General features: G+C 35.8%; 1 protein-coding gene across 5 annotated transcripts in view; it reads right to left on the bottom strand.

Annotated features, from left to right (window-relative positions):
• Scml2 (Scm polycomb group protein like 2) overlaps nt 1-22161 on the bottom strand; it is a 175694-nt gene that overhangs the window by 28162 nt on the left and 125371 nt on the right. For 4 of the 5 annotated variants that reach the window (XM_006528670.2, XM_006528672.2, XM_006528673.3 and 1 more), the window contains 10 exons: nt 20788-20862; nt 20374-20448; nt 16733-16816; nt 14794-14877; nt 8308-8391; nt 6817-6900; nt 5513-5596; nt 4097-4180; nt 2601-2684; nt 1297-1380 (listed from right to left, as the gene is read on the bottom strand). In XM_006528670.2, the coding sequence (XP_006528733.1) occupies nt 1297-1380; nt 2601-2684; nt 4097-4180; nt 5513-5596; nt 6817-6900; nt 8308-8391; nt 14794-14877; nt 16733-16816; nt 20374-20448; nt 20788-20862 (822 nt within the window). The remainder of the gene's footprint in view (nt 1-1296; nt 1381-2600; nt 2685-4096; nt 4181-5512; nt 5597-6816; nt 6901-8307; nt 8392-14793; nt 14878-16732; nt 16817-20373; nt 20449-20787; nt 20863-22161) is intronic. The other variant, NM_001290652.1, reaches the window with a different exon arrangement.

Genomic DNA, 22161 nt, shown 5'->3' with positions numbered 1-22161 from the left:
TTCACACGTAAAGCTAAAATACTTTGTTTAATCCACTATGCTTTCCCAATACTAATACTTATATACTACTCTGCAATGCTCTAATAAAGCCTTGTCATAATATAGACCATCATTACCATGAACGCCTGATATGTCACGCTACTCAACATTTACACTTGGATTTGAGACTCAGCTCAACAAGAGGGAGAGCATGCCTGCTACTGGGAACACAGCTAATGACTCTGTGTTTGTAATGCCATGGTTACTGAAGGATCTACAAACACTAGTACTCTACCCCAGCATAATCCCTAAAACAATGTATAAACACTGTCCTTATACCCAAAGACAAGTGGAGTCTTTACTCTTCATCAAGAAAATTTTAGTTTGCAAGTGACAGAGATGATTGCAGGAAAAACAACCAATCAATGGCAACAGTTGTGATTTCCAATCAGAATGGATATATCTACAGAACATTACTATACCTAAGGTAAGGCTCAGGGAATACTGCTCAAGAGGTAGCAGAAAGACTGGAAAGAGTCAGAGAGTTGGGGAGTTTGCTCAAAGACTCCTAGTAATATCAAGTGCAGTACATAAAATCCCACCAACACTACCACCAAAAAGTGAGCTGAACAAAAATCATAACAATCCATGTACATGCTGGACAAAGAAAAAGGCATGTGATGCCTCAACCCTACACAAAGGACTATACCAATTGAGAAAAGCTGGGAAAGATAGAGGTGGGAATAAGCAGGGAAAAGCACACTGATTCATGGAAAGGTCTACAAATCAAGTCAGAAACACACACACACACACACACACACACACACACACACGCACACAAACACACATAAACACACATATATATACACATTTGTCTATATATACGTGTGTGTATATATATAGAGAGAGAGAGAGAGAAAGAGAAAGAGAGAGAGAGAGACTGTACAGGTTATATGTATGAATACATGTGTATATAGATATTCTTAAATGCAAGAACAAATTATGAAAAAAGAGCCATGAAAGTGGAAATAAAACAGAGGGAATCCATGAGAGATTTTGGAAGGAAGAAAGGGTAGGGAGAAAAGTTGAAATTAAATCATAATTAGTATAAAATCCAATTCTCCAATAGGGTCAACTTATTATGAGACAAATTTGACTAACCAAAATGAAAATTTCTGCCAATTTCTCATTTTGCTGCTTCTTGAATTTGTTTTCTTAGAAAGATAGTTTCCCCTGAAAACATTGCACTCTCATTCAATGTACAGAATATATACTGTAAGTAATATAGATTTTTAAAAAAACAAACAATGCAATCACCTGGGGCTGCTCCTTGATCTGCAAAAAGTCTGGGATCCTCAGTCCAAGGTGTGGTGACTGTTTTGCCCTTGCGTTTTTTCTCAGCTTTATTGCGGTATGAAATGAAAAACAAAAATTATTCACACGTAAAGTGAGAACACTTTGTTTAATCCACTATGCTTTCCCAATAATAAAGCGTATATACTACTCTGCACATGGTCTAATAAAGCCTTGTCACAACTAGGCTATCACCATGCTCATGTGATGTGTCACACTTCCCATCATTTACACTGTACTTGGAGGGAGAGCATGCCTGCTACTGGGAACACAGCTAATGACTCTGCTAGAAATGGCATGGTTACTGAAGAATCTACATTCTCTAATTTACTTATGTCAGCATAGTCTCTAAAAAACAATGGATAAACACTGTCCTTACACCCAAAGGTAAATGTATTCTTCACTGTTCACCCAGAAAACTTTTCTTTGCAACAGACAGAAACCTTTGCAGGAAACTGCAACCAATCCTAGCAGACGGTGATGAAGCCTAAATAGAATGGATATACTCTACAGGAAATTCCTGCCTAAGAGGTAAGGCTCAGGGAAGGGGAAAAGATTAGAAAGAACCAGAGTGTCAGGAAGTTTGTTCTATGACTCTGTCACCTAGTAAAATACAAAGCAACACATAAAATCCCATCAACACTACCAAATCTGAGCTGAACAAAAATGACAGCAATAAATATACACACTGGACAGAGAAAAGCATGTAAGGTCTTAACACTCCACAAAAAAGCATATAACACTGAGGAGATTTGGGAAGGAAAGTGAAGGGAATATCCAGGGAAAGCACACCAATTCAGGGTAAGGTGCCACAAACCCAGAGAAAATAACACACAAATATGTGCATGTGCACGCGCGCACACACACACACACACACACACACACACACACATCTTGAAGCAGACTGAAGAGGTGATAGGTAAGAATAATTATATACACAGATATTTTTAAATGCAAATATGAACTGTGAGAAGAGAGGACATAAATTAGGAGAAAGAAAAGGGATCAATGGGAGACATTTGACAGAATAAAGGATGAAATTAGATCATAGTAAGGAAAAAATCTAATTCTCCAATATGATGACCTTTTTATAAGAGAAAAATCTGACTTAGTACAGTCTAATTTCTAACAATTTACCAATGTGCTGCATTTTGCAATTTTTTTCTTAGGGAAAAACGGGATTTTTCTAATGGAAAACACTGTACTAGTTTTAGACACAGCAAATAAAAAATAATATACACCAATACATAGAAGAACAAAGCAATCACCTGGGGCATCTCCTTGATCTGCAAAAAGTCTGGGATCCTCAGTCCAAGGTGTGGTGACTGTTTTGCCCTTGCGTTTTTTCTCAGCTTTATTGAGGTATGAAATGAAAAACAAAAATTATTCACACGTAAAGCTAAAATACTTTGTTTAATCTACTATGCTTTCCCAATACTAATACTTATATACTACTCTGCAATGCTCTAATAAAGCCTTGTCATAATATAGACCATCATTACCATGAACGCCTGATATGTCACGCTACTCAACATTTACACTTGGATTTGAGACTCAGCTCAACAAGAGGGAGAGCATGCCTGCTACTGGGAACACAGCTAATGACTCTGTGTTTGTAATGCCATGGTTACTGAAGGATCTACAAACACTAGTACTCTACCCCAGCATAATCCCTAAAACAATGTATAAACACTGTCCTTATACCCAAAGACAAGTGGAGTCTTTACTCTTCATCAAGAAAATTTTAGTTTGCAAGTGACAGAGATGATTGCAGGAAAAACAACCAATCAATGGCAACAGTTGTGATTTCCAATCAGAATGGATATATCTACAGAACATTACTATACCTAAGGTAAGGCTCAGGGAATACTGCTCAAGAGGTGGCAGAAAGACTGGAAAGAGTCAGAGAGTTGGGGAGTTTGCTCAAAGACTCCTAGTAATATCAAGTGCAGTACATAAAATCCCACCAACACTACCACCAAAAAGTGAGCTGAACAAAAATCATAACAATCCATGTACATGCTGGACAAAGAAAAAGGCATGTGATGCCTCAACCCTACACAAAGGACTATACCAATTGAGAAAAGCTGGGAAAGATAGAGGTGGGAATAAGTAGGGAAAAGCACACTGATTCATGGAAAGGTCTACAAATCAAGTCAGAAACACACACACACACACACACACACACACATGCACACAAACACATAAATGCACATATATGTACACATTTGTGTATATATACATATGTGTGTATATATATATGATATGTATATATCATATATATATAAAGAGAGATATTTGTACAGGTTATATGTAAGAATATATGTGTATGTAGATATTCTTAAATACAAGCACAAATTATGAGAAAATAGCCATGAAAAAAAAAATAAACTAATAATCTTTGCTCTGAAATCTACTCAATCCCAATATAAAAAAAAAAAAAAAAAAGAAAATAGCCATGAAAGTGGAAGAAAAAGAGAGGGGATCAATGAGAGATTTTGTAAGGAAGAAAGGAGGTATGGAGAAAAGTTTAAATTAAATCATAATTAGTATAAAATCTAATTCTCCAATAGGATTAACTTATTATGAGACTAATTTGACTAAGCAAAGTGAAAATATCTGCCAACTTATCATTTTGCTGCTTCTTGAATTTGTTTTCTTAGAAAGATAGTTTCCCCTGAAAACATTGCACTCTTATTCAATGTACAGAATATATACTGTGAGTAATATAGATTTTTTTAAAAAAACAGAACAAAGCAATCACCTGGGGCATCTCCTTGATCTGCAAAAAGTCTGGGATCCTCAGTCCAAGGTGTGGTGACTGTTTTGCCCTTGCGTTTTTTCTCAGCTTTATTGCGGTATGAAATGAAAAACAAAAATTATTCACATGTAAAGCTAAAATACTTTGTTTAATCCACTATGCTTTCCCAATACTAATACTTATATACTACTCTGCAATGCTCTAATAAAGCCTTGTCATAATATAGACCATCATTACCATGAACGCCTGATATGTCACGCTACTCAACATTTACACTTGGATTTGAGACTCAGCTCAACAAGAGGGAGAGCATGCCTGCTACTGGGAACACAGCTAATGACTCTGTGTTTGTAATGCCATGGTTACTGAAGGATCTACAAACACTAGTACTCTACCCCAGCATAATCCCTAAAACAATGTATAAACACTGTCCTTATACCCAAAGACAAGTGGAGTCTTTACTCTTCATCAAGAAAATTTTAGTTTGCAAGTGACAGAGATGATTGCAGGAAAAACAACCAATCAATGGCAACAGTTGTGATTTCCAATCAGAATGGATATATCTACAGAACATTACTATACCTAAGGTAAGGCTCAGGGAATACTGCTCAAGAGGTAGCAGAAAGACTGGAAAGAGTCAGAGAGTTGGGGAGTTTGCTCAAAGACTCCTAGTAATATCAAGTGCAGTACATAAAATCCCACCAACACTACCACCAAAAAGTGAGCTGAACAAAAATCATAACAATCCATGTACATGCTGGACAAAGAAAAAGGCATGTGATGCCTCAACCCTACACAAAGGACTATACCAATTGAGAAAAGCTGGGAAAGATAGAGGTGGGAATAAGCAGGGAAAAGCACACTGATTCATGGAAAGGTCTACAAATCAAGTCAGAAACACACACACACACACACACACACACACACACACACGCACACAAACACACATAAACACACATATATATACACATTTGTCTATATATACGTGTGTGTATATATATATATAGAGAGAGAGAGAAAGAGAAAGAGAGAGAGAGAGAGACTGTACAGGTTATATGTATGAATACATGTGTATATAGATATTCTTAAATGCAAGAACAAATTATGAAAAAAGAGCCATGAAAGTGGAAATAAAACAGAGGGAATCCATGAGAGATTTTGGAAGGAAGAAAGGGTAGGGAGAAAAGTTGAAATTAAATCATAATTAGTATAAAATCCAATTCTCCAATAGGGTCAACTTATTATGAGACAAATTTGACTAACCAAAATGAAAATTTCTGCCAATTTCTCATTTTGCTGCTTCTTGAATTTGTTTTCTTAGAAAGATAGTTTCCCCTGAAAACATTGCACTCTCATTCAATGTACAGAATATATACTGTAAGTAATATAGATTTTTAAAAAAACAAACAATGCAATCACCTGGGGCTGCTCCTTGATCTGCAAAAAGTCTGGGATCCTCAGTCCAAGGTGTGGTGACTGTTTTGCCCTTGCGTTTTTTCTCAGCTTTATTGCGGTATGAAATGAAAAACAAAAATTATTCACACGTAAAGTGAGAACACTTTGTTTAATCCACTATGCTTTCCCAATAATAAAGCGTATATACTACTCTGCACATGGTCTAATAAAGCCTTGTCACAACTAGGCTATCACCATGCTCATGTGATGTGTCACACTTCCCATCATTTACACTGTACTTGGAGGGAGAGCATGCCTGCTACTGGGAACACAGCTAATGACTCTGCTAGAAATGGCATGGTTACTGAAGAATCTACATTCTCTAATTTACTTATGTCAGCATAGTCTCTAAAAAACAATGGATAAACACTGTCCTTACACCCAAAGGTAAATGTATTCTTCACTGTTCACCCAGAAAACTTTTCTTTGCAACAGACAGAAACCTTTGCAGGAAACTGCAACCAATCCTAGCAGACGGTGATGAAGCCTAAATAGAATGGATATACTCTACAGGAAATTCCTGCCTAAGAGGTAAGGCTCAGGGAAGGGGAAAAGATTAGAAAGAACCAGAGTGTCAGGAAGTTTGTTCTATGACTCTGTCACCTAGTAAAATACAAAGCAACACATAAAATCCCATCAACACTACCAAATCTGAGCTGAACAAAAATGACAGCAATAAATATACACACTGGACAGAGAAAAGCATGTAAGGTCTTAACACTCCACAAAAAAGCATATAACACTGAGGAGATTTGGGAAGGAAAGTGAAGGGAATATCCAGGGAAAGCACACCAATTCAGGGTAAGGTGCCACAAACCCAGAGAAAATAACACACAAATATGTGCATGTGCACGCGCGCACACACACACACACACACACACACACACACACATCTTGAAGCAGACTGAAGAGGTGATAGGTAAGAATAATTATATACACAGATATTTTTAAATGCAAATATGAACTGTGAGAAGAGAGGACATAAATTAGGAGAAAGAAAAGGGATCAATGGGAGACATTTGACAGAATAAAGGATGAAATTAGATCATAGTAAGGAAAAAATCTAATTCTCCAATATGATGACCTTTTTATAAGAGAAAAATCTGACTTAGTACAGTCTAATTTCTAACAATTTACCAATGTGCTGCATTTTGCAATTTTTTTCTTAGGGAAAAACGGGATTTTTCTAATGGAAAACACTGTACTAGTTTTAGACACAGCAAATAAAAAATAATATACACCAATACATAGAAGAACAAAGCAATCACCTGGGGCATCTCCTTGATCTGCAAAAAGTCTGGGATCCTCAGTCCAAGGTGTGGTGACTGTTTTGCCCTTGCGTTTTTTCTCAGCTTTATTGAGGTATGAAATGAAAAACAAAAATTATTCACACGTAAAGCTAAAATACTTTGTTTAATCTACTATGCTTTCCCAATACTAATACTTATATACTACTCTGCAATGCTCTAATAAAGCCTTGTCATAATATAGACCATCATTACCATGAACGCCTGATATGTCACGCTACTCAACATTTACACTTGGATTTGAGACTCAGCTCAACAAGAGGGAGAGCATGCCTGCTACTGGGAACACAGCTAATGACTCTGTGTTTGTAATGCCATGGTTACTGAAGGATCTACAAACACTAGTACTCTACCCCAGCATAATCCCTAAAACAATGTATAAACACTGTCCTTATACCCAAAGACAAGTGGAGTCTTTACTCTTCATCAAGAAAATTTTAGTTTGCAAGTGACAGAGATGATTGCAGGAAAAACAACCAATCAATGGCAACAGTTGTGATTTCCAATCAGAATGGATATATCTACAGAACATTACTATACCTAAGGTAAGGCTCAGGGAATACTGCTCAAGAGGTGGCAGAAAGACTGGAAAGAGTCAGAGAGTTGGGGAGTTTGCTCAAAGACTCCTAGTAATATCAAGTGCAGTACATAAAATCCCACCAACACTACCACCAAAAAGTGAGCTGAACAAAAATCATAACAATCCATGTACATGCTGGACAAAGAAAAAGGCATGTGATGCCTCAACCCTACACAAAGGACTATACCAATTGAGAAAAGCTGGGAAAGATAGAGGTGGGAATAAGTAGGGAAAAGCACACTGATTCATGGAAAGGTCTACAAATCAAGTCAGAAACACACACACACACACACACACACATGCACACAAACACATAAATGCACATATATGTACACATTTGTGTATATATACATATGTGTGTATATATATATGATATGTATATATCATATATATATAAAGAGAGATATTTGTACAGGTTATATGTAAGAATATATGTGTATGTAGATATTCTTAAATACAAGCACAAATTATGAGAAAATAGCCATGAAAAAAAAAATAAACTAATAATCTTTGCTCTGAAATCTACTCAATCCCAATATAAAAAAAAAAAAAAAAAGAAAATAGCCATGAAAGTGGAAGAAAAAGAGAGGGGATCAATGAGAGATTTTGTAAGGAAGAAAGGAGGTATGGAGAAAAGTTTAAATTAAATCATAATTAGTATAAAATCTAATTCTCCAATAGGATTAACTTATTATGAGACTAATTTGACTAAGCAAAGTGAAAATATCTGCCAACTTATCATTTTGCTGCTTCTTGAATTTGTTTTCTTAGAAAGATAGTTTCCCCTGAAAACATTGCACTCTTATTCAATGTACAGAATATATACTGTGAGTAATATAGATTTTTTTAAAAAAACAGAACAAAGCAATCACCTGGGGCATCTCCTTGATCTGCAAAAAGTCTGGGATCCTCAGTCCAAGGTGTGGTGACTGTTTTGCCCTTGCGTTTTTTCTCAGCTTTATTGCGGTATGAAATGAAAAGCAAAATTTATTCACACGTAAAGCTAAAATACTTTGTTTAATCTACTATGCTTTCCCAATAATAAAGCTTATATACTACTCTGCACATGGTCTAATAAAGCCTTGTCACAACATAGGCTATCACCATGCTCGTATGATATGTCACAATTCCCATCATTTACACTGTACTTGGAGGGAGAACATGCCTGCTACTGGAAACACAGCTAATGATTCTGTGCTTAAAATGCAATGATTACTGAAGAATCTACAATTTCTAATTTACTTATGTCAGCATAGTCTCTAAAAACAATGGAAAAACATTGTCCTTACACCCAAAGGTAAATGTATTCTTCACTGTTCACCCAGAAAACAACAGACAGAAACCATTGCAGGAAACTGTAACCAATCCTAGAAGAGGGTGAAGAAGCCTAAATAGAATGGATATTATCTACAGAACATTTCTGGCTAAAAGGTAGGCTCGGGAACATTTCTCAAGAGGTGATGAGGATTGAAAAGGGTCAAAGAGAGTCAGGGAGTTTGCTCTAAGACTGAGTCTCCTTTTAATATCAAGAGCAACACATAAAATCCCACCATCATTACTGCCCAAATGTGAGCTGAAGAAAAATGAACCCATATGTATACAAACTGGACAGAGAATAGCCCACAAAGCTTCAATACTACATAAAGAACTCTAAAAGACTGAGGAAAATTGGGAAAGGGAGTGTTGGGAATAGCCAGTGAGAAACACATTGCACTGTTTTTAAATTCTCACCTGAGGAATATGAAAAGGCTGAGAAGTACCTGAAAAGAATGTTCAGCATTCTTAATCATCAGGGAAATGCAAATCAAAACAACCCTGAGATTCCACCTTACACCCGTCAGAATGACTAAGATGAAAAATTCAGGTGACAGCAGATGCTGGCGAGGATGTGGAGAAAGAGGAACACTCCTCCATTGTTGGTGGGATTGCAAGCTTGTACAACCACTCTGGAAATCAGTCTGGCGGTTCCTTAGAAAATTGGACATAGTTCTACCGGAGGATCCCTCAATACCTCTCCTGGGCATATATCCAGAAGATGTCCCAACTGGTAAGAAGGACACAAGCTCCACTATGTTCATAGCAGCCTTATTTATAATAGCCAGAAGCTGGAAAGAACCCAGATGCCCCTCAACAGAGGAATGGATACAGAAAATGTGGTACATTTACACAATGGACTACTACTCAGTTATTAAAAAGAATGAATTTATGAAATTCCTAGGCAAATGGATGGACTTGGAGGGTATCATCCTAAGTGAGGTAACCCAATCACAAAAGAACTCACATGATATGTACTCACTGATAAGTGGATATTAGCCCAGAAACTTACAATATCCAAGATACAAGATACAATTTGCAAAACACAGGAAACTCAAGAACGAAGACCAAAGTGTGGACACTTTGCCCCTTCTTAGAATTGGGAACAAAACACCCATGGAAGGAGTTACAGAGACAAAGTTTGGAGCTGAGACGAAAGGATGGACCATCTAGAGACTGCCACACCTGGTGATCCATCCCATAATCAGCCTCCTAACACTGACAGCATTGCATTTGCCAGCAAGATTTTGCTGAAAGGACCCTGATGTAGCTGTCTCTTTTGAGGCTATGCTGGTGTCTGGCAAACACAGAAGTGGATGCTCACAGTCAGCTATTGAATGGAACACAGGGTCCCCAATGGAGGAGTTAGAGAAAGTACCCAAGGAGCTAAAGGGGTCTGCAACTCTATAGGTGGAACAACAATATGAACTAACCAGTACCCCCCCGGAGCTCGTGTCTCTACCTGCATATGTATCAGAAGATGGCCTAGTCATCCATCATTGGAAAGAGAGGTCCCTAGGTCTTGCAAACTTTATATGCCTCAGTACAGTGGAATGCCAGGACCAAGAAGTGGGAGTGGGTGGGTAGGAGAGGTGGGGGGGTGGGTATGGGGGACTTTTGGGATAGCATTGGAAATGTAAATGAAGAAAATACCTAATTTTAAAGAAAGCATCCATGAAAACATGCATGCAATTGTTATTATAATCAGAACATGTTATATTTATTAACTATGTATATACATATATATTCTTGCATATAAGCACTATTAGTGAGAAAAGAGGTCATACAATTGGCAGTGAGAAATGAGGGTTATATGGCAGTTTCAGAGGTAGGGAAGGGTAAGAAGAAAGTTTGAAAAATTATAATCTAAAGATAAAAGGTCAATTTTCTGTTTTAAAACATGAAAAATACTCTCATCAGTAAGCAATTTAATTCTCCAAAAGGATAAACTTGTTAGAATAATCAGATAATTTGAATTACTACAGTGAACATTTCTATTAATTTATTATTGTGCTAATTCTTGTACTTGCTTTTTATAAATTGAAAACTAGTCTTGTAATTCATTACAGCATTATTCAACATAAAGCAAATATTTGAATTTGAAGAGAAGGGTGGGTATATAATAGGTTTTGAAGAAAAGAAAATGAGGGAAGAAAGGTCGATATTAAATTACCTCAAGAAAGAACGTTTCTTTAAACCTAGAAGAGCTTATAATCAGGAAACCATCTAATTCTCAAAAAAGAAGATCTTATTAGAATAACCAGCTAATTTGAATTCGCATGTGAAAAATATCTATCAATTTATCACTATGCTATTTTTTCCATATTTTCTTAAAATGAAAAAGTCTTTTTTCTGAAAAATAAAATCACACTATTATCCAATATACAGGAACCATCTTTTAAGTCAGTATAGATGAAGAAAGCAACACAATCACTTAGGGCTTCTGCTTCTTCTTCAAAAGGTGTGGCCTGGTCTTTCAAAGGTTTGGTAACTCTTTTTCCCTTTGTTTTTTTTCTCAACTTTGTTGTGTTATGAAATGAAAAACAAAAATAATGTACATTTAAAGCTCAAACACATTATGTTGTGTATATATACCAAATAATAAAGGCTCTAATCATTATGTATACACTCTACTCTACTCTTGTCATAAGTCTCAGGTGATATTCAGCTTTAGAACATGCTCAACTAGAAGCTAAATTTAGGCAATTTTAGTATTTTGGATGACAGATGATTGTCATGTTAATTTTGACTATGTCCATAGCAAATAGAGACACCAATTAGATATTTCAGTATCAACACTTTAACAACATTCTTATAAAAAATGAAGCTTACATAGTAAAATCTATTAATTCTAAATAAACTAGCTTTTGAAGGAGAGATATGAAGGACATAAACATATTCAAATCTCAACTACGTTTGCTTGGGGTGTTTTAGGTTACAAATATAAGTCGTCCGTCTACTGCCTTGCTTTTTCCATATTCAAACATATGCATACATTTAACTCACAATATCAAATACAAATATCAAAAATGTTTGCAACTTTTTGACATCCCACTTTTACGCTTTACCAAGAAAACAGTCTATCCTGGGCTATCGGCAAACATAACATTTTACTGCCACTATAACCAAGTCATGTATTTACAACCAGCTTCTTATTTTATTTTTAACAACTACTTGATACTCCACATTTAAGACTTTCCTTAATTTTTAAAAAATGTCACTAGTAATATCAGTCACATTACTTAGTTCTTCTTATACAATAGCCCTGTCATCATTTTCAGGATTTTAACTACTGATACCTCGTCATTTTCATATCTTCATTAAAGACTCCAGCTATAGCCCTGAAATGGTTATTCTTGGCAATTTCTAGAACTCTTCTATCTCCAACACTAGTTTTCCTTTTCCACCTTTAACTCCCATATTTGCTATCTTTAGTTTCAGACCAATTGATCTTGTTTTACAATCTCACTGCTAGGTTTGTCCATAGTTTACTCTCTTTTCATCCAAATCATTTGGTTTCTTCTAGCTTTGCTCTGCTCCTAATGCAACTTGTCTTATACTCAACTGTCCACTTCTACTAATAGTTGTACATGAAGTATCACTTCTGCCATTACCCTTAATTACGGAATCAGCTTCTACCTCCAAGCCACACTCTCATCAACTGTGTTTTTAAATAAATAGCAACAGAATAAATATTAGCAATTTTGTTCTGTAAAGAGCTAGACAGTAAGCATTGTGAAGGCAACATATGGTCGCTGTCACATATTTTTCTTTACTTTAAAAAGCAAAACAAAAGAACTCAAAATTAGAGAGCATATAAACCAATCACATCACATAACTACATGGACTGGTTACGATTTGTAATATCGACTCTGACATCTATGGAGGAATCCATGTTGCATTTGATTTTTAAATATATTTCTTTGCTATAATGTTTTCTCTTGGTTAAATTCCTACCTCTATCCCTTTCTGCTCTATTGAGTAAAAGATCCAAAGCTCAACTTTAGTAGATTAAAGGCTTTCTCTGTAAATGACCTTAAGCATTATATTACATCATCTTCAAATATTCCTGGGTGGTGATGGGGATAGTTCAGCATTAGGAGTGCTTGTTGCTGCCCTCCCCGAAGAAGAATTCACTCCTAACACTTATCAAGTGTTAACTACAGATCCTGAGGATCTAAGGCGCCATTCTGCCTTGAGGACACCTGTATGTTTAGTACAAAAACACACATGTAGAAACAGATAAGTACTCCTAGAGCTCCCAGGACTAAACTACCAACAAAAGAGTACACATGGAGGGACCCATGGCTCATATGTAGCAGAGGGTAGCCTGGTTTGGCATTAATGGGAGGAGAGGCCCTTGGTCCTGGGAAGGCTCCACGTCCCAGTGTTGGGGAATGCCTGGGCCAGGAAGCAGGAGGAGGGGGGAGAGGGGAGGGAATAGGGGATTTTCAGAGGGGAAACAGGGAAAGGGATAGCATTTGAAATATATATAAAGAAAATATCTAATTAAAAAAGAAACAGATATAGATTAATAAAAATAAACATCATTTTATGGTCCTTACTCCTCCATATGCAAATCAAAATATCTGTACTAAGAATTCAAAAGTTTAGCTGTGCTGGCTAGTTTTATGCCGACTTGACATAATTTTCTCAATTGAGAAAATACCTCCAAAGTTTACACTATAGGCAAGACTGTAGGGCATTTTATTAATTGGACTGTCAGTGGTACTACTCCTAGGCTGGTGGTCTTGGTTTCTTTAAGAGGGCTAAGAAAACCATGTCAAGCAAGCCAGGAAGCAGCACTCCCCCAATATCCGCTGCATTGACTCCTGCCTTGTTTGAGTTCCTGTCCTGACTTCCTTCAAAGATGAACAGTAAATGTGGAAGAATAAGCCAAATAAGCCCTTTCCTTTCCAAGTTGCTTTGGTCATAGTGTTTTATCACAGCATTAGAAACTCTATGACACAAGTTTTAAAGATGATTAATGACCTCAAAAGTGTTTTCAAATGAAACTTCTTTAGAGAAACTTCTTTAAGTAAATGGTAATTAGCAAAGAGCCCTGCAATTGGTCAAGCTTCATAGACTGAGAAACATTGGAATACCTAACTTTGAATGGGCTGTCTATATCACATCCTTCCCTTCAAAGCTCAGATAATTATGTGGAAAAGCAGGCAGAAAGATTAAGGCAGGAGGACTTCTCTCAGATAACATTTCTCACAAACAGAGAAGATGGATATAAGAAAGAACTCAGAAAGACCACAACAGACTACACATGTCTTGTATAAGCTCATGCCTCAAAAACCCCAGCATGAAGGAGGGAAAGTGGACAAATTCTAGTCCTAGGTAAGAATTCATAGTTGTTAAAAAAAGAAAAATCAGTTTTCTTGAGTGGAGTAACACTAAGTACATAAACCACACACTAAGACATGCAACATGCTCAAAAGTAGTAGAGTAGGTTAATACAAACCAGACGCCTAGTTTTGTTTTGTTTGTTTGTTTTTCGAGACAAGGGTTTCTCTGTATAGTCCTGGCTGTCCTGGACTTTGTAGACCAGGCTGGCCTCAAACTTAGAAATCTGCCTGTCTCTACCTCCCAAGTGCTGGGATTAAAGGTGTGTGCCACCACCACCCGGCTCATTTTTTAAGAGAGAAAGAACATTATGTTAGAGTGGTATAAGACACAATTTGAAAGAATTTGGGGGAAGGAAAAGAATATGATCAAAATAGATTGCATGAAATTTTCAAAAAATGAATGAAAGCATTAAACAAAGAAAAATAAAATAATTTTAAACAATGGTGCCATGTAAGTGAAAATTTAAATACATTAGAATTTCATAAAGTCAGGAAAGAGCCTAATTCCACACCTGCAAATGGCTTTTATTAGGATGACCAGCAACTTTGAACTAGGACAGTGAAAAATTCATTTATCATTGGGCTACTTTCTGTATTTGCTTCCTTAAAACAGGAAAGTCTTTCCTTCTGAAATACTACACCATTATTCAATGTACAAGAATCATCTTGCAAATAGAGAAAAACATTCACCTGGGGCTACTTGGACATCTCTTCCTGGTCTGGCTTCATCTTCCAAAGGTTGGGTGAATCCTCTGCCCCTGGGTTTTTTCCCAGCTTTTTTGAGGCATGAAATAAAAAATAAAATGTATGGAAATTTACAGCTCATCATGTTCCTGTATGTGTATCAAATATTAAAGTTTGTTATCATAAAATGTATACTCTCCTAAAATGCTGTCATAGAAAGGCTACCATGCTCACAGGATATAGTTTCTAGGTGCCTGGTATTTCAGTTTAGATAATTTTAATATTTTGTGTGGATACAACCACCTGATTATGTTTTTAAGTGTTAATAACTAAAAAAAGAAATATCAGCATCAATGGATTCAAAACCAATACTAATTATAATTAAAATTTATTTGCAAGTAGAGAGATCACTCCCACACATACACACTCCAAACTCAAATATTAACTTTTTAAGGCTTTATATTTTTTAACTTGAAACTGTATACTGCTTTGTTTCTTCAGTACCCAAAGACCATACAGTCTGCATAAACAGGACTTGTGATAGCACAAATCCCATCTTTCTACAGCCTTTTTATTCCACCTCTGCTACTCACCAAAAAGGACATAGTCCATCTTCAGTTGCCAGGGTAAATGTTTAGATCATTTAACTGTCATCATAACTTTATCTCTCATTTACAACTAATTTACTATTCAAATGGAACCTTCAACACTAACTAGTAGCTATGAAGCATAGTGCTGAAAGGTGCTATACAGACTACCAGATAGGAAAAGGAATCAGTCTGGATCACCAATTCATCCTGTGACTTACAACATACACTGCTGCAATAGCTACATCTGTTATAGAAAAAGCTATCATATTTAAAATTTGGAATTAGGGCCTACTACATGATATGGAACCCATACCAGACCCTGGTTATGTGAATAAGATCCTAAGACTGAGTGAAAATCTCACTAGTTTGACTCTGCTAACACAGTAATAAAAACCACTCCTAAAGACTTATTATACACATGCTTTTTTTTGCAGTGGATGGTAATTAATACAGGGACCAACAGCTAGACAAGCTTTAGCAAGTGATTTTGAATTGTTGTACCCTAAATCGGATGTCTGTATCATTCTGCTCCCTTCAAGGCTCAAAGATCTATGTGGAAGAGGAGGCAGAAAGATTCTAGCCAGAGGTGGAAAAGGACTTCCAACAGACAACATTTTCCCAGAAACAACAGAGTAGACAAACTTATGAACTCAGAAAGACTCCAACTGACTGTACAAGAGTAGTATAAGCTCAAACCTGACAAATTATCAGCATGGTTGAGGGAAATTGGGCACAGAGTCCCAGTCCTCGCAAACTGATTCACAATTAATAGCTTCTAGGAAAAGGAAATTCAGTTTTCTTTAATGAAGTAACACTTGGCATGTATATCAACCACACTCCAAAGCAGGCTTTGTGTTCAAAAATGAATGGCTAACAAAGTCATACTCTCATTCTTTTATGTTCTTTACATTTTTTTTTTAGAGAAACAACATGAAGTTTACCATATAGGATGGTAAGAAGACAATTTGAGGGGAGTTAGGGGAGAAGGGAAATATGATGAAAAATTGTATGTAATTTTCAAAGAAAAATTAAAAGAATTAAACACAGAAAAATACTTTAACCAAAAGTGCTATGAAATCAAAGTTTTATATATGGTACACAATTGCATATAATCAAGGAACAGTCTCATTTTCTAGACTGAAGGCAATGGCCTAATTCTCTCCAAAAAGTAGGCTTTTATTAGAACAAACAGCAATGCTGGAGTAGCACAGTAAAAATTTCTAGCAGGTCATCATTGGACTAGTTTCTATATTTATTTCTTTAAAATAGAAAAGAGTCTTTACTTCTGAAACACTATGCCACATTATTCAATATAGAGGAAATAACTTCCAAATCAAAATAGACAAAGCAATCACCTGGGGCTCCTTGGTCATGTTTCCCAGGTCTGGTTTCATCTTTTCCAGGTTTGATGAATCCTCTGCCCTTGGGTTTTTTCCAACCTTTGTTGGAAATGAAAAGTAATATATAAAAATGGTTCACATTTAAAGTGAAAACATTATGCTCAGGTATGGATTTCAAATAAAAACTTCCTATAATGAAACACAGACTATCATGCTGTCATGAAAAAAAGGCTACTATGATGCTCACATGATACACAGTTTCAGTTGCCTGGTAAACTAATTTAGACAATTTCAATGCTTAACATGAAGAATATCTGCCACATTCATTGTGAAAATCGTCATAGTTTTAAATAGAGAGATATTTTAAATAGATATATCAACATCTTCAGAATTTGGTTATGAGATAAAAAAGGGTTTAAATAGCAAAATATCAATTCTAAATTAAAAATAATTTACAGGGTAAGAGATGAAACAGAAATAAACATGTACATACCCTAATATAACTGTGTTCAAAGAGTAACTACTATCATTTTATGGGCTCTATTTCATAAGTTAAAACAATCTGTAATTTTAGTTGTGCTTAAAGGTATTCATAAACAGGGCAAATAACAACGATACCATCTTTTTACAGCATTTTTATTGTACTGTTACTCACCAAAAACTAGTATCATTAGTTACTAGGACAAATATAAGATCATTTAATTTTGGCCCAAACTGTATACTTATAACTAACTTCAACTCTATATACAAGACTCTTCATATTTCATTTCTAACTACCTTACACTCCACATTTAAAACTCCTAATTTAAAGAACTCTTGAAATGTTTTTCATTTTATTCACATCATCATTAAAGATTCCAGCTAATACCCTGAAATGGTTTTTCTTGGCAATTCCTGAAACTCTTCTATCTCCAATACAAAGGTGTCTTTTCGTTCATTTTCAACTCCCTTACTTGCTATCTTTAGTTTCAGACCAACTGATCATGTTTTACACACTCATTGCAAAGTTTAGCCATAGCTTCCTGTTTTCATCTAATCCGTTAGGTTTCTTCCTCTACTCTTGATGAAACTTGCATTCAACTGTCCATCTCAATCAATGCCTCTAAATGATATCCTATCCTTCAACACTCCTGAGCATGAGTCAGCTCTCACCTCCAAGTCATTGCATTAACTTTCTCTAGTCAGAAGCAACAGAATAAAGATCAGCAATCTAGTTTTTCAGAGAGCTAGACAGTAAGCATTCTGATGGTTATATATGGTCTCTTTTATACAATCTTCTTTGATTGCTTTAAATAAACCTAGCCAAAGAACATCAAAACCAATTTTATCATACAGCTTTGTGGGAGATATATGGTTCACTCTCTGTAACATCCATGGAAATCTCAATAGGAGAGTGTCAGTTGTAACTGATTTCTAAGTAGTTTCATACAATATTTTATTCTGGTTAAGTCCCCACCTCTATCTCTCTTCTCAACTAATCAAAGCATTCAACACCATTCTTTATAGGAAAGTAGACTAAAGGCTGTCTTTGGGAATGACTTGAGTTATTCCAATTATACCACCTTAAAACTCTGCTTAGGGCTGATTAAGATACTAAGAGGTAAGATTACTTGCTTCCCTTCCAGAAGATTAGAGTTCACTTCTAACACCCATACCAAATGAATCACAACTAACTGCCTGCAACTCCAGCTCCAGAAATATCTAACACCCTCTTCTATCCTCTAGGGATATGTGCAAAACACACACACACACACAAACACGACTCTAAATAGTTAAATGGTAAAAGAATTCAGAAGCCCAGATTAATGATCTCTAATTTGGTCCAATGAACAGAAGAATAAATTCACACAGTCCGTTCAGAGATAGGATGAGAAACGCAGCAACTTATATAGACAATAAAACCAAGAATGATTCCGAATAAAAAGTGCCAAGCAAAGTGAACCAAATAAATCAAAATTTAAAACCCAGCTGACAACAGGCCCCAGGCAGAAATGAGGAAGAGATATAGATCTGAATGAAGTCCCTGAGTACAGCAGGTTGTACAAACAAGGACTTTGAGTGTCACACCTCGCATTTTTTGGTGGGGGGTGTGGACTGAATTACAAGTTCCATAATTCATTTATGAATAAGGAAAAGAACCTGCAACAAACTCAATTGCTATAGGAATACTTAAAAGACGAATCATGAATACCAACAAAAAATAATAAACATAATGAATGGGGTGGGGGCTGGCTTTAAGAAAAGAGATAGAATTGTGGGTGAGGGATATCTAACAAGGAAAGCCTTTACAAATGTCATATGAATACCTACTGCAATAGAAATTCTTGAAAATAGGTATACTAAAATAGTTAACATGAAGTGACCACATAATAGAGGGACACCTGCCCCCTCCAAGACATCATTTGTTACCCAATAAAATCCAGAATAGAAATGGGTTATCACTTTCTACAGAAGTCAATGGTGCCGCACAGACTTCTCCCCTAACACTACAGGCCAATGGTAATGCTATTGGTTCCTTGCTAAAACATGGCAGTAAGATCTCAAGGTAGTTTTAATTTGGGAAATGGACCACAAACTTACATCATACATCATGCAAAAACTTAAGTGGTGCTGAAGATTTACCCTTACTATCTATGTTTCATAGCGTCATAAGGTGCTACACAGTATCAGAAGTACAAAGGATCCATCAATTTGACTCACACACTAACCTTGTGATGTACAAAATTGAGTTTCCTGCAAAATATACTGGTGGAAAACTAGCACAGATGTTTTGGGATTAACACAGCACTTTTTGACTAGATTTAAAGCTCACGCCATTAGACCCCATACTTGACACTGTTAATTGGGCAAGAATCTATAATTAGATGGGTCCAAGACCTTAAGGGAAACCATACTATGATTCTACTGAATGAACATAAAAATAAAATAACTCCTATGATAGACTGCTATACTCATTGATCAATGTTTCATTCAAGCATCACCAGAGACTTTCCTTACAGTGGTTAGTAGTTAAAACAGTGACCTATGAGTAGATGACATACACAGAACAAGAGACTGCAGTGTTCAACCTTAAATGAGATGTCTGTTTTAAAGCCCTCCCCTCAAGACTCAGGAATCTATATCAAAGAGCAGGGAGAAAGAGTTAGTTGAACTAGAGCTGGAAAAAGACTTCCATCAAACAACGTTTTTAAAAACACAACAAAGTAGATGCACATGCCTTTTACAAATTCAAGCCTGACAAAATCCTAGGATGGAGTGGAGAAATGGGCACAGTCCCACCCCATCTAAGAATTGATAGCTGTTGGGAAAAGGAAAGTCCATTTTCTTCAATGTAGTAACACTGATTATACAAACCATTAATAAATAAAAGCATAACGCAAAAATAATTTAAATCAATATTGCCACATAAAAGAAAATTTACAGACAGAAAAGTTCCATATGATCAAAAATAGTATAATTCTCCAAAAGGATGCTTTAAAACAACCAGAAACATTGGACGAGAACACTAAACATTTGTGGCAATTTATCACTGGGCTACTTTCTATAGATTTTCATGAAACTGAAGTGTCTTTCCTTCTGAAACATTACACTATTATTCAGTGTGCAGGAGTTACCTTATAAATCAATATGGAAAATAAAAAAATAAAAGCAATCACCTCCTTGGCAATCTTTCAAAGTTCTGTTTTCATCTCCAAAAGTAAATGCACTGGTCCCAGGTTCTTCTGCAGCTTCTTGGAAGTATAAAATAACAAAATAAAAATGATGTACATTAAAAGTAAGAACACAATATGTTCTTTTATGTATGCCAAATAATAAAGTATTTCTTATAATAAAACACAGAATCCCCTATAGTGTTGTCAGCAAAAGGCTAGGATCATGCTCAAGTGATATGCAGCTACCAGTTGCCTGCTAGTCCAATTCTGACAACATTAGTACTATCTGCAAGGAATACTTGCCAGGACATTTGTGTCTAATATCAATAGTTTAACAAGAGAAATATTGTGCAATCAATCCCTTCACAATTTCAGTATTAGAAAAAAACTGATTTTACTTAGAAAACAGAACTATACCTCCTCGGCAATCTTTCAAAGTTCTGTTTTCATCTCCAAAAGTAAGTACACTGGTCCCAGGTTCTTCTGCAGCTTCTTGGAAGTATAAAATAAAAAAATTAAAATGATGTACATTAAAAGTAAAAACATATTATGTTCTTTTATATATGCCAAATAATAAAGCATTTCTTATAATAAAACAAAGAATCCCCTATAGTGTTGTCAGCAAAAGGCTACCATCATGTTCAAGTTGCCTGTTAGTCCAATTCTGACAACTTTAGTATTATCTGCAAGGAATACTTGCCAGGACATTTGTGTCTAATATCAATAGTGTCCCTTTACAACAGTGTCCCTTTATCCACACTTCAGTTCCCTTACTTGCTATCTTTAGTTTCACGTGATCTAATCATGTTTTACACATTCACTTAGAAGTTTGTCAATAATTCTGTCTATTTTCATTCAATCCATTGGGTTTCTTCTGGCTTTGCTCTACACCTGATGCAACTTTTCAAAGTGTTTACCTCTACCAATGAAGTACTCTTTCCTATATCACCCTTGAGCAGTGACTCAGTTACTGCTGCTAACTCACATTTTCATCTACTTCTCTAGTCATAAACAACAAAATCCAGGTTAGCAAAAAAATTAAAGACTTTCTTTTTTGGAAAGGAGCTAGACATTCTGGAGACTACATAAGATCTCTATGTCTGTATATTCTTTTTATGCTTTAAAAATAAAACAAAGTCAAACTAACCAAAGAATATAAAAAACAAGTTCATCAAACAGTGACATGGACTGAATATGGCCGTCTGTACTATCCACTCTAATCTCTATGAAAAAAATCCTAGTTTCATCTGATTTCTAATTATATTCACATGTTACAATGTTTTCTTCTGTTTAAGTTCCCACTTCTATCTTTCTCTGCTCCATTCAGTTCCAACCTTCTACTTTATACTAAGCTTAAAAGCTGTCTCTGGAAGTGAGTTTACATATTCCATTGCACCATCTTAAAATTATTTTTGGGCCTGAGAAAATGGTTCAGCATTTCAAAGTACTTTCAACAGCCCTCCCATAGAACTTGAGTGCAGTTTCTAACACCCATATCAAGTGGCTCCCAACTGCTTGAATCTGCATTTGCTGATTATCCAATGGCTTCTTCTGTCTCTGCAAATGAATGAATGTGTAAAAACATACATGCTGACACACATGTACAGATAAATTGTACAAAATAATTTTTATACTCCTAATTCCTACATAACCATATCCAAGATGTTGAAATGGTAAAAAAAAATGACAAAGAACTCAAAAGTCCACTTTTATGGATTATTAATGACCCCAAAGTGAGTATAAATAAGCAGGTAAAGAAATTCAGCCGTCAGTTCAAGGATAGAATGAGAT

Source organism: Mus musculus, chromosome X (assembly GCF_000001635.26).
Source record: "Mus musculus strain C57BL/6J chromosome X, GRCm38.p6 C57BL/6J".
NCBI lineage: Eukaryota > Metazoa > Chordata > Mammalia > Rodentia > Muridae > Mus > Mus musculus.
Note: the sequence above shows the minus strand (reverse complement) of the source record. Positions and strands in the feature narration are given on the sequence as shown.